The 13,265-nt window shown below is 51.7% G+C and overlaps 1 protein-coding gene across 22 annotated transcripts in view; it reads right to left on the reverse strand.

The window, feature by feature from the left end:
* Positions 1-289: 289 nt before the first annotated feature.
* Positions 290-13,265, reverse strand: part of Nfasc (neurofascin) — a 174,075-nt gene continuing 161,099 nt past the window's right edge. For all 22 annotated transcript variants that reach the window (XM_074048530.1, XM_074048527.1, XM_074048529.1 and 19 more), the window contains 3 exons: positions 11,757-11,888; positions 9,580-9,649; positions 290-6,499 (listed from right to left, as the gene is read on the reverse strand). In XM_074048530.1, coding sequence (XP_073904631.1) covers positions 6,268-6,499; positions 9,580-9,649; positions 11,757-11,888 — 434 coding nt within the window. In that variant the 3' untranslated portion in view covers positions 290-6,267. The remainder of the gene's footprint in view (positions 6,500-9,579; positions 9,650-11,756; positions 11,889-13,265) is intronic.

A 13,265-nucleotide genomic window follows, 5' to 3' on the forward strand; every position in this document is an offset into this window, starting at 1 on the left:
ATTCCAGCACTAGAGTATACTTCTGGTGCCCATGAAAAAACCTTCGATTCATTTCTCTTTCTCTTTTTTTGTTTTTTTGAGAGTCTTGTTATATATCCCAGCTGGCTTTGAACTCACTATGTAGTCCAGGCTGACCTCAAACTTAAGATCCTACTGTTCCTGTCTCCTGAGTGTTGCTATTACAAGCATGAATTACCATATTTGGCCCTTTGGCTCATTTCTGTCATCAACCTCTTGACACGCTCTTATCTATTAGCCAAGGACAGTGAACAAATCACATGCTATAGAGTCCATTTTGAACAACTTTTATTATACGTTTAGTGTTCTCTATACAAAAGAAATCAGTTTTTTTTACAGTGATTCAAAAAAAATTCTGAATAATTTGGCCTTTTCATTGCTCATGCAGCCAGTTTATAAATCCATGTATTAGACAGTCCTCCATGGCCCAGAAGTCTTCCCTGTGGAAAGTCGTGGGTGACACCCTCAGATATGCATCTGTCGCTGACAAAGTTGATTAATGCAAAAGAACTCACCCAAAGGAAAGGACCTGATGTGAGAGGGGTTAAAACAGGGTCTGCCATGGAGAGTTAAGTGTTTAACCAATGAGACAAAGACGGGAGTAACTTGTGGGTGTGTGGGGAGGTGGGAAGCCATGGAGACACAGGGAAGAAATTTCCCCACTGGAAACAACACATTGGAATGGTGGGGGGAGATCTCTGTGTGGGGGAAGGGGAAGAGGTCCTCCAGGGTCCAGCATGGGATAGGATAGGACCAAGACAGAAGGTGGCCATGTCACAGGTGACTGATGCTCAGCTCAAGAAGAGTGAGAAGTTGGCAAAGAGCCAGGGAGCTGGGCAGAGAGACAACACTGACTAAGGACATCACATTTGGGAATCAGAAAAAAAAAAAGCAGGTCAGGGTTATCTGATCTGCATCATTTTTGAAAAAGAAACAGTAGTGCACAAAATTCTGGATATTTCTCCCAGACTTTTGTGTTTATTGCTTCACTGAAGTCTTTATATCTGCTGAACTCTAGCCCAGCAAATCCCAGGGTGGCAGGCTTGCTGGGCCCTGCTAAACTCTCAGTACCCTGCAGTGTGCTCAGAATAGCCAGAGACCCTCCATGTCTCACTTCTGAGAAATACAGTGTCCTGAGAACCCAATATGGGACGAAGCAAGAGATACCGTTCTGGGGCTACAGTCTAAGCTTCACAGTAACAAACACCAATCAGCTGGTCATTCTAGTCTACTGGCCCAGGGCTGTCTATAACTGCACGCTGGATTAACCACAGGCTGTCACAGACAGGCTGATCTTGAACTCATCTTTCACTTGGGGAGGTCCTGGGAGTATTGGAGAAGTGGCAGAGAGGTATGGCAGGAGAACCAGCAGAACAGATCTTAAGTATCACCTTTGTTTCCCAGGAGGCAGCTGCAGTGAGATGAAAAAAACACTGGACAAGGATTCAGAAGGCCCAAGCTCAAGTCCTAATCCTAACCTCGCTTACCAGCACTGCAGTCTCAGCAAGTCCCTCTGCCTCCCTGTTTTTATTTCCTTGCCTGTACGATGACTCATTTCAATTAGATCAGCTCTGAGATTCCTTCACATGCAGAAATCTGATTCCGTCCTAGGCTAGATGACTTCATATCTGTTTCGTTTCTACCGTCCTCATCGTGGGACATCCACTTAATACTAATGTGTTGATAAGAGCAGCACTGATTTCAGCTGTGGCTTGAGACACTGTTCGGTGGGCCTCCTGGCTTCCCTGGGTCATTGTCCTCCTTTACCTGTCCTCCCATAAATATGTCTTAGGAAGGCCTCTTCTGAGAAGAGGAGAACAAGCAAGTGTACTTCCTAGGCTTAAGCCATGCAGGATGGGGACATCACAGGTCTGGTGTGAACTTCCTGTCTAGTTCAAAGGAGTCTCTTGCCCAACGTGCCTATGTCTCCCAGGGTACAGAGCCTCATCTTGACACTCCATGGTACTGCTTTGCTGGTTTGAGTCCTACTTTATTTTGAATCAGGGATCTTCTATATGCTACTCCTAAGCCACCATTCAAGCTCATGCAGGATCCTTTGCTTCACTAGAAATAAAACACCCTGTGGGCCCAGCTGGGTGGACCTAGCCATAGACATGGACTTGTGTTTGGCAGAGGTTGCTGGACTGGTGTCTGGGTGGGAGGGCTGCCCCACCCCAAGGTGGCAAGAGCGGGGAATGGCATCCTAGGAACCTCTGCTTTCCCACAGAAGGCCTGAGAAGCTTAACCTCTTTAGTGTCAGCTGAGTAGCTTCCTAAAGACTGAGGCAAAAGCATGTTGTAGCTCTGCTTCTTCATCAACAGGCCCTGAGGCCTGTTTCAGCACAGGGCTCCAGGAGGAGCCAAAAAGAGCAGAGGCCTGTGCAGCTCCTGGGGACTGGGATCACTCTTCTCTAGACTTTGCCCATAGGAATCACCCAAATAGAGCCCAACCTGGTGGCCTCTCCCCTTCTCCTGCAAGATGTGCACCATACCCACATCCAGCCCTTTACAGACATGGACTCATGTCATGATCTGGATTGTTCCCTGCAAGAAGCAGTGTATGAGTGCATGTGCATGCGTGAATGCACAGTGCAGTTTGGGTGCATGTCCTTTAGCTGGAAAACCCACAAACACCTCGGATCTGTTTCCACTCCCTTCCCAAAGCTGACTGTGGTCAGGAAAACACTGTCTGATCTCCCATTGCTGATGCTTCTTGTAGGGTGAGCAGTCAGCACTGGCTGACTTGGACTTGTGACACTTCCAGACCTCTGGGCTTGGCAGGAAGGGGTGGACCAAGTGTCTCCCCCCACCATCACTGGGGCAGAGGAGATGGGCCAGTGCGGCTTCCCTTTAGCTTACACTCAAGTGTCTCCAAAGAAGCAATGCAGAGAAAGATGGGTCCCATTCACCATTCCCCAGGCAAGGTGGGAGGCAGTTGTCCCTGACCTGCGTCAATGTGCCTTCCGAACCCTGGCTCTTCACATGGACCCAAGCCCCTCTGTGAAGAGAGGTATTCAAAGGAGGGAAGACAGAGGCACCAAAATACAGATAGGTTAAGCAGCTCAGCCAAGGGGCAGAGCAAAGAGGCTCTTGAAGCAAGACTGCTCCTCACTCCACCCAGGGAGTCTTGGCCCCCCTGTCCAGTTCCAGACTTGCTGACCAGACAGACCAAGTTCCCCCCAGGAAGCCTCCCCTTCCAGCTTAGAGCCATCAGCAGCTTAAGCAATGGAGGACAAAACGCTCTCAAGACTCAGTTCCAGTAATGTCAGCTATGTAAATGTGGGGGTCACACCTTACCTCACTCACCATGGGATTTAGGGATCAGGCCTGGGTTCACACTAAATGTTCAAAGAGTATTTGATAAGTGTACAGATGAGACTGCAGGCGGCCATAGTGCTATGGCGGAGTACATAGGTGGGATGGTAGCCTAGTCTGTGGAACTTCTAGAGTCACTGCAAGCTGACCTACTCCCACCCTCTCCTAGCCAGACAGGCTGAAGCACCAAAGGTATCGCCCACACCTGGCATCATTGTTGGTATGTTTTGGGTGGCTGCTTGAGAGACCCAGCTGGCAAGAAGTGCTGGGCAATACTGCTTTCTGGGTGAGCTGGGGTGGACTCTGGAAGGGTTCCAGGGAAAGTGTCCTCTCCTGTTTCTGGGATGAGCTGACTCCTCAACCATGCAACCCTCACACCTCCCTGAGCACCTGCTATCTTTGCTTGGGGAGCCTTAAGCTCTTCATCCCCAGATCTGCTCTCAACTGGAGGGCTGAGATTGTATGGTATGGGGGGCAGTTATCAGCACCCACAAAACAACAGCCCAGAAGAGGGGCTAACAGCCTTCTCTTCACACACAAAGGAGGGTGGTACAGAACATAGCAGGACTCTAGAACAAAGTGCAAAGACAGCTAGAGAACTCACCTCTCTTCAAGACCCTTAAAACAGAAGAATCCTTTCCCAGTCATCAGCCTGTATGGTGGACCTTCCAGAGGCAGGGAGCTGGCTAGGATGACATCTAACAGTCCCTTACTCCCCCCAGCCTGCTCTTGGTGCCATGAGTTTACTAGCTGGACAGTGTGTTGTACAATGAGGTCCTGAGAAACTGACCACTCTGCTCAGATCCAAAGTGTTTTCCAGAAAGGCCAGTCCTTTAATTCAGCTCCCTTTCCCTTCAGGGACAGTAGCCTAGGCTGTAGGAATGCCCAGCTGCATCCAAACAGGTGTTGGAGGACAGACAGGGGAGGGGACCCTGCACTCACCCATACCCCACGCTGTTTACCCTGTATCCTTTCACTGTAAGAGCTGCCCGTTGGGCCTCTGGGCAGCAGACCTGGCCACACCTCGGACCAAAGGACCATCACACACGCTTAGGTTCAAGCAACATTATTGGTTCAGTTCTGAGCTCTGTTTTCTCTGCAGACAGAGAGTGTGTGTCTATGGGCTTGACCTTCAATTGAGTGATTATTAAGTGATGTAAGCATTGCTAATACCTCTGTGGCTTAAACATGTGGCAAATGATATTTTAACAAATTCTCTGAAGGACACAGCCCTGGTCCTGTTCAGCAGCTAGAGACTGGCAGCAGGTGATCCATTCCTGGTGCTCAGCCTCAGCCTCTCACAACCGCTTTGAGCTCTAGGCACAACTACAGTGTCATGCTTAGGCTGAGGTCCCCCCTCTCCCTGCGTCGTTGAGGCTGGGTACCTTTGGTTTCAAAGTGGGTTAGCTGGGGGAGATGAAGGCAGCACCTCCCGGCTGAGAATTGCAGGTCTGCGAGTATCTCCATTTGAATGATGGGGTGAAGGTGTGTGGAGTGGCTGCTTCTGGTCCTGGGGGGACACTTGCATAGGCTGCCCCAATCTCGAGACAGACATCACCGGAGGCCTCAAGGCGTGCAGGGAGGGACTGGGGAGGGAAAGTCCAGGGACAGTTCAGAACTGCATAAGGCATACGAAGAGCACTGAGTCCTCTCCCAACAGGGGCCTCACAGCACTTATTATGGTACCACCTCTGGGTCCCCCATTGTACCAGAACGAAAGGACAAACAGGCTCAGTCTTGGGGCAGCAGGTCCCCATTCACACGCCATGTCAAACACAAGTCTCAACATCAGACAGAATTAACCAAGGAGAGGACATCTACTAGCAACGAGAGAAGAAGCTGTGCTGTCACCTCCAAGCACGCCAGCCAGGCTCCTGCACCCCAGGTTTACACCCCTTTGAGGGTAGCGGCACAGACCTCGATCAGGTGGGTGGCACCCTTACTCCAGACATAGCAGGTGTGGTCCTACCTCCTCCATACTGGGTCTCACTGACAGGGAGGAAGGAGGTTCAGATCCAGCCCTGTTCTCTCCATAGGGGTGCATGATTCCCAGGGGACCAGTCCCTGACTTGCTTCTGCTTGAGTCCCAGTCACTGCAGTGGATGTCCTTCCCATTAGTGTCCACTTCTGCTCCTCTAACTTCTCTTTCCATCAGAGCAGCTCGTTCTCAGACTCTCCAGAGGCAGGGGCGGGGTAAGAACGAGGAGCAAGAGGTTAACTTTCCTCCTGACCAAACCAGAGAGGCAAGGAGACCTGGCTGCCTTCTCCCTGCCAAAATACTGTCATTTTCCAGAAAGGAGCCAAGCCCAGCTCAGCAATGGCCAAGGCCGAGGCAGATGGGTCAGGAGCAAAGAGAGACATATGGCGAGAAAGGCATCCTTTGGAAAAGTGTTGGCCCAGTGGCAGCTTGAATACTACAGCTTTTCTGTGTGTTCTGTTATGGATCCATCTTTTTTGTCTATCTTTGTGGCTTCCAGGGAGAAGAATCCACCTAGTTTTTCCTTTTCAAGGTACTTCTTCAAAAGGAAAAGAAAATGGAGGCATTGGTCTGGAGGGGAAGATGCATAAAGCAAAAATAAAGACAATGAAAAGTATGATGACTAACAGAAGTGGATGTGTGCCGAGGTCGAGGATGGGCAGTGTGGTAGAATGCTCAGTGTAGCTGCAAGATCGGGCAAAGGACCAGGGTCCCCTCTAGTGAGATAAGTCATGGCTCTGGCTCTCTCACACTTGTGGCACTCAGGGGTCGTTGGGAGGAGGTTTGGGGTAGCTGGGTGGTCTCTGGTCCTCATAGCTTGGCAGACTCTCATACTATACCCTTGTCCCTGAAGGTGGTGGCAACTTTGTGGCAGGTCTGCAGTGGCTTCATCTCCCTTTCTCCCCTCCTCCCACTTGCAAAGTTGTGGCTGCGCCTGGGGTGAGTGGGGAAGCTCTGCTAGGCCAGAGAATAGATGGCGTTGACAGGTGATGTGGCCTCTGAGCTCTCGTTGCCTTCTGTTTCCTCCTTGTCCTTTTTGACAGTGTATTGGCCAATGAAGGAGCCGTCTTCATTGAACTGCCCCTCGCCACCTTCACCATAGTCCACCAAGCTGTCGTCACTCTCCTGTTGCTTGATGGTGCCGTCCAGAGACGTCTGGCTGCCCTGCAGGGGCTTGTTGTCCTCATCACTGGACAGAGAAAGACAGAGAATCAGTCTGGTCCATGTGGCACAGCCCAGATCAGGTAGGGCAGGACAGGGTGGCTGGTTTTTTGCTAAGCACATGCTCTGTGCAACTCAGAGAGAATGGTACCCTAGAGATCACCCAGTCCTTACCATCCCAAATCCAGAAGATTTTACCAAGAGGAAACTGAGGCCTAGAGAGGACAAATGTCTTTCCCGAGGTAAGGTAGGGCACTTGTGGAGAGCAGGGACCAGAGGCCACACTTCTGGACTCCTACCCTGAGGTCCTTTCCATGAGACAGGGCTACTGTCTGTGGTAAGAACTGGCAGAGGATTGTCACCCCACGAGAGTCAGAGCCACAGCTCATGTGATCATGTGGGATGGCAAGAGTCAGGATTGGGAGTTCCAGTCCCAGGTGTGTCACCTGTGGCCTTTGATCTCACCCTAGGCTGTCCATCAAGGGGGAAGAAGGTAGACCATTTATGACCTGTGACTCTTTAGGACAAGGCCCTGCCCTGACAAAAAGCCAGGACCTTAAGGGAACAGACCTGTCCTCTGCCTCTGTACTTCTGCCTCAGTGTTGCTTTCCATGGATACTTAGCTTATTCACAAACAGGTGCAGTGGGAGAAACTCTGAGAGGTGAGTTTGGGAAGATATTAGCAAGGTCCACAGCATCCTTCCCGCCCCCTTAGAGCCCCCAGGCCCTGTCCTTCGGCCTCTCCTCCGTGGGGAGAGCTTAGAGGCTGTGTCCCAAGAGCTGATTTGCTTCCTGGCTATCTGCTGTGCTCCCCAGGACACAGGGGCTGCTCCTGAGCCGGCATCTGTTCAGGCACAGCGTCCCTCCCCTGGGCTGGGAAACTCTGCCCTTTAGGCTGGAAGGGGGGACCAGGTGCTGCTGGCTGCACTTCACAGGTGACATGGGCTCCCAGGCAGGAGGCAGCTGTGGACCAGCAGTGGGGGTCTGGGATCTGGCAGGTGGGACCACAATGGTGCCAGGTGGTCTGAGCAGACATACTGCACCCTCCTCTGCTCCAGCCCACTTGATGTGGGGAACCAAGCAGCTGGGTTGGTATTACAGCAGGCAGTGCATTCTAATAGCAGCATTGGCAATAAAGCTGTCAGGGGAGGGCCTTGAGCTGGAGCCCGCGCTGAGCCTGAGTAGATGGAAAGCCATTAGCCTACTCCCTCTGTGCAGCCCATTAATGCAGCCTAACTGCTTGCTCTTATGGCAGTGCCGTAGGAGGGACAGTGGCAGAGTGAGGCAAGTGGGTCTCCAGGATTGCACTGAGTTTGGGCAGGAAGTAGAACTCCCTTTGTGGACTGGCTGATTCTTATTGCCAGGCTCCTCACCCCACTTGCTGTTTTTTTTTCCACATGCCCCATTCTCTGTAAGGCATGAAGATTATGTTAGGTGATTTGTGAGAATTCTTGTCCTGGTTCCAGGCACCTCAGTTAAATGCAACCACTGGACAGAGATGCCTGGGGTGGGGTGGGTGGAGAAGAGGTCTTTATTGTGCTGAGGAGGTTCTCAATGGGTCAGGGGACCTCATTCTGGAAGAACAGACCTCACTTCAGGAGGCTTGAATAAAAGGGTGGCCTGGCCTAACTATCTGTCAGCCTGGCCTCCCAGAAATCTGCAAGGTCCCGAAGGACAGGCACAGGAGAGGAGGCAGAGCCCCATCAAAGGTGTCCAGAAACGCACCCACAGAATGGAGCGAGGGGAGCCACACTCCTTGCTCCCAGGCCTGTACCCTTAGATGCCTAGCTCTTCCCCTGACCTAATTTTAGCCTTTTCCCAGTTTGGTTCCCTTGAACTCATCCAAACGGGGGCTCTAGGATGGATGCTGTAGAGCCTGAACAAAGCAGTGGTGTGTGTGTATGTGTGTACCGAGCCAGGCACGTTCCTGTTGCATGCATTTCTAGCCTCAGAGTGTAGGTGTGGGAGGCAGGGGTCCTGCCCAGTGGGAGGAGAGTTGCAGGAGGGGGCAGCTTGTCCTAGTGCTAGTTCTCTCCCTCTCAGGGTCTGGGAGAGAAAGCACCATGGCCTTTGGAACTGAAGGGCAGTAGTAGCTCTCAGCCCCTGGGGAAGCTGAGGACATCCAGAGATGGGGAGAGCCTCTGTGCTGTCCTTTTGGGAGGCTCCTAGGGATGTTGGGGCTGGATGGATGGTTGTGGTCCATAAGCTGCCAGACAGGCTCCTGTGTGGGCAGAGGCTCTGTCACCTATTGATTTGATTCTGCTTGCCAGGCTGCTGATGGGCAGAGTGGCAGAGGCCCAGAAAGAAAAAGGAGAGGTAAGTGGAGGACAGGGCTGACCTGGGCCTGCATAGTAACCTGGTAGGAATGGGGAAGGAGGATTCTGATCAAACATTTCCTCTTACCCCACATGGTCTGGGAATGAGATTCCATGATCCACCCTGCATCATTCCTGAGCTCAGAATATACTTGTCATCCAAACAGACAGCTGACAACTTTGTTAAGCTCAGAATCAAAGGCATGACCAGATCTGGGAGGAAGCACGGGTGTAGGACAGCAGCGCTACAGTTCACCCTTGTCCTCTCCAGCTCTGTCACTAGCACACTGAAGGGTGAACATGGGAGTTTGGGCAAGTCACTGTCTGTTTAGCTGGGACCCAGGGCACCAGATCAGGTGCATCTCCAAGGCCTGTTCCAGTCTAGAGCCTAGAGACGTGGCCAGGTTGCTGAAGAAGGGGACTCCACATTCTTATCTCTGAGGCTTTAAGACCATGTGACCCCCCTAGATCATCATCTTCCAGGTTAGGGGTGGGGTGCAGGCAGACGGGAAGCCTGAGAGTTGAGCACACTTTCCAACAGAAGGGACCAAGGATTGTCCTCAGAGTGGCGAGGTAGAAAGATACAAACAAGTGCATTTGAGTGTGCAGGAGAAGGAGCGAAAGCAGGTGTGAGCCACAGCAGCCTTGCCTGGCACGATCAGGACGCTCAGCTCTTTGAGTCATGCCCTCTGCCAAGGTCCTGCCAGAGAGGCAGAGGCGATAGCCCAGTGGATGTGGATGTAGGGGCCATGGAGCCAAGCCAAGCTGCTGAGGTGAGGGGACAGTCACGCACCTGTAGTCAAATGAGCCATCCTCTTCTTTGGGGTCTTCAGGGCCCAGGGGAACATCCTTCTTTTCTCGCACTTGGTCAGTAAGAGAAGCAGAAAGGCAGCATTGAGAAATACACCCCTGCTCGCCGGGGCTCTACTGAGTGCAGCGCCAAGACACCTCCCTGAACTCAGTGACACTTACCCTTTTAATAAAGCACTATTGATGCCTCACTGTTCTCTCCCAGTTCAATCACCTTCTAAGTTGATTCTGCCCCTTCCTCCTCCTCTCTCTCTCTCTTCCTCCTGGGAGTCTTCACATCCCAGTTGACAACTCAAATTTCCTCCCCACAGTCCCCCACCTTCCCATGAAGTCTTCCCAAACTTCAGAGTTGTGGACCTTTCCTTTGCCAAAGGCAAATCTTCCATCATTTGTACTTTTCTTAATTTCGCTCTGTATTACAGTTATTTGCATGCATTTCCTGTGTCTGTAGGGAATGTTAGTTCTCTTCTTAAGGGTGAGGGGCCAAGTATTTCTTAACAGAGTGCCCTGGGATGGAGAACACTCCTTATAACTATGAGATGCCACTTTTGGGTCTGCTCCCTTTCCTTGAACCCTAGTGGGATGTGGACATGCCAGCCAAGGACTGTCCTGCTGAGCTACAGTTATCTTCTCTAAACCAGCTGCAATGTTGAGGAGTTACATCTCCCTGGGTATCCCTGGAATCCAGCACAGATGCTGGGTAATCACCCCATTTCAGGTGAGGGAAACTGAAGTCTTGAGAAGTGAAGAACAGATCACAGAACTAATCAGTAGCTGCAGGAAGACACAAGTGAAGAGTAGAGCCCAGGCACCTTGCTCCTAGGTCACTCATCTTTCTGATATAATAGGGACTTTATCCTGAAGTTGGAAGACAGGAAGTTAGCTCTGGAGTGGGCACTTTCTAATGGGCAAAGGCAGGCTCAGAGTTTAACTGACATTTCCTCAGGTGCCCAGTTCTACCTGGGATAGGGGATGATTCAGTGAGTCTGCCCAAATCTTAACTTCACAAGGTAAGCTGAACCTCTCCCTAATTCTGGCTTTCTCTCTTAAAGAAGAAAACCTTCCCAATGCAGCAAAATGAAGTGAAAGAAGATGCCCCTCACCAGAAAGGAGTTCTACTTCCGCCCTCCCTCACTTAAGCAGAGGCATGACTTCAGCATCCTCGGGTCTGTGGGTACTTGGCAGGGGAGGAAATAAAATGGAATCTCTTCTCCCTTCTATTTCCTTTGTGTTGAGTTTTGGAGAACCCTGGGGGAGACGGGGAGGAGGGAGCATCTGGGATTAGGGGGTGGTGGTCTGGTGATTGGGTTTTGGGGCAGGGAGCAATTTCATTTTGCAGTTATGCAGGACTTTGGCTCTCAAAGTCCTCCATTACCCTGTCTCCTGTCATTGTCACCTGACCTATGCCCTTACAGACAGATGAGAGGGCATCTGTTTGAAAAACAGTCAATGTTTTCAGAAACAAGAATGCCAGAGGTCCCTGTCTTTGATTTTGGCTTGTCTGAACTGGACAAGCTTTTTTATCTTTTTCAGAACAGGGGATTGAACCCAGGGCCTCGCATATACTAGGCAAGCACTCTGCCACTTGACCATGCTCCCAGCCTGCTGTTATTTTGTTTTTGAGATCTTGCTAACTTTGCCCTTGAACTTGGGCTGGAGGATCTTGAGGCCTACAAAAAAGAAATGCCTCCGTGAGACTTTAGAGGAATCCAAAGCCCTCTAAGGGTCACCTCTCAGCCCCTCCCTGCCCCACTTGCAGGACCTGCTGAGCCTCAGTTACAGGTACCTGCAACTGTCCTCATCCCACTGAGGCCCCACCCCACAGCCTCTGTCATAGCTGTGCTGCTTCTGTCCAGTTCCCTGCCCCAGGACATGGCCCCATAATGGGGTTCAGTCTGAAGAAAGCCACTTTACTGAGCAGATGGGTGGCACACTAAGGGGAGAGGAGGCCATGGTTCCTTCCATGCTGTCTCTGGAACACACCATCCTCTCTTCTCTGGTGAACTTAACTCAAGAGCCTGCTGGTAGCTTTAAGAGGCATAGAGGAGACCACTGGACTGGAATTCCAAGTTTGAAGAAGCAGAAGACAGAGACCTGGACCTGGCCAGGGCCTGGAGACTCACAGGAAGGATTGCTCCCCACCCGGCTCACCCGGCTCACCTGGGTACTTGCCACCACGGCTCCTCTTGATGAAGCAGACGATGAGCAGTATCAGCACCAGAAGGGCGATGGCGCACATGAGCCCAATGAACCATCCCTGGGTGGCAATGTCCGCCTGGTTGTTGGTGTAAGCTGGTGGGGAGGGCCGGAAGCAAATCCGTGAGTGGTTGCATGGGGAGAAGGTGAAGAAGAGAGGGGAGCATAGCTATTTCTGCTGGAGCCTACAGCTGTGAGTTGGCAACTGTCTGGTCCGTACTACCCCGCTCAAGGGACAAAAAGAAAACAGTGAAGGAGCCAAGGTGAAAAGATGGACAGAGGCAAAGGAAAGGGGTGCAGGAGCAGAGAAGCAGCAGCAGGCTGACCAGGTCCTTCAGGAAGGAGACTTTTTTTTAAGGGCGAGGCATGGCATTCTTGCAAACCTGAGTGCTGGCCACCATCTTGTGGGGCTGGGAGAGGCCAGGGTTGCCTATGGAGGTTTGATTCCTGGTCAATGAGCTGACACACTGCCTATCAGAGAGTCGGTCTATGGCCACACTGCACAAACTGGCTGTAAGAATGCCTTGCAGGCCCGCGCAGACACAGAGCAGCATCCTTGCCCACTAGCATGGTCCCGGAGCCAACAGGCTTTGGCAGAGCATCCTATAGATCAATGGAGATCCAGGGCGTTCTGAGCCTCTTTACATCTCCTCAGCTCAGGTTTATGCTCCCTGCAGCAAAGATAATCCAAGTACCCCTAGACAGGACAGCAGCGATGCTGGCACTTCTGCTCACTCCGTGCTCTTCCAGATCACTTCTGTGGTGGTCTATGACAAGCTGACAAGCTATCCCTGCCCCTGTGACAGTGAACTCCTCTGTCCATCCTGAGACATGTGCCCTTTGTGGTTTGAAGGGCATGTAGTGGGCCTAAAGGACAGGAGTTCGAGTCCTCTGATGGTGTCCTCAATGGCTCAGAGGCTGGGGTTTGGGAGAGGGTATAGTAAGGACAGAGAATAAAAGAGATAACCCCTTGAAACACCGCCTGTCATGAAAACTGGGAAAGTGGCGGATCCAACGAAAAGCACATACTCAAAGCAGTCCTGGAGCCAGTCCAGGCCAGAGTAGCCTCAGGAGAACCAGACAACCACAGGAGCCACAGCAGTGTTTGGAGTGGAGCCCAGGCACCAGGCCTCCCCCTGGGAGGAGACAGGGGCAGTGCACAGACCCCAGGGCCCTTGCTGCACTCTGGGTCCCATCTCATGCTACTTTGTGGGCAGGATTTAGGTGCAATCCCATCCCTGTCTCTTCTTGGGGCAGTGGCTGTTTTCATAGCCTTCCCAGGGCCTGACCAAGGGTATTGTGCCAGAATGGCTCTCCCTTGGTGGGGAGGACTGATGAAAAAGTGCTTCTGCTGCAATGCACCCCCAGTGCAACAATGATGATAATACTAACAATAAAAAGAAGGTGCTTCAGTGCTCCTCATCCTCAGGCTGTCCAGCACAGAACCACATTAAGTCCATAGGAACACCACTG

Source organism: Castor canadensis, chromosome 11, assembly GCF_047511655.1.
Source record: "Castor canadensis chromosome 11, mCasCan1.hap1v2, whole genome shotgun sequence".
Taxonomy (NCBI): Eukaryota; Metazoa; Chordata; class Mammalia; order Rodentia; family Castoridae; genus Castor; species Castor canadensis.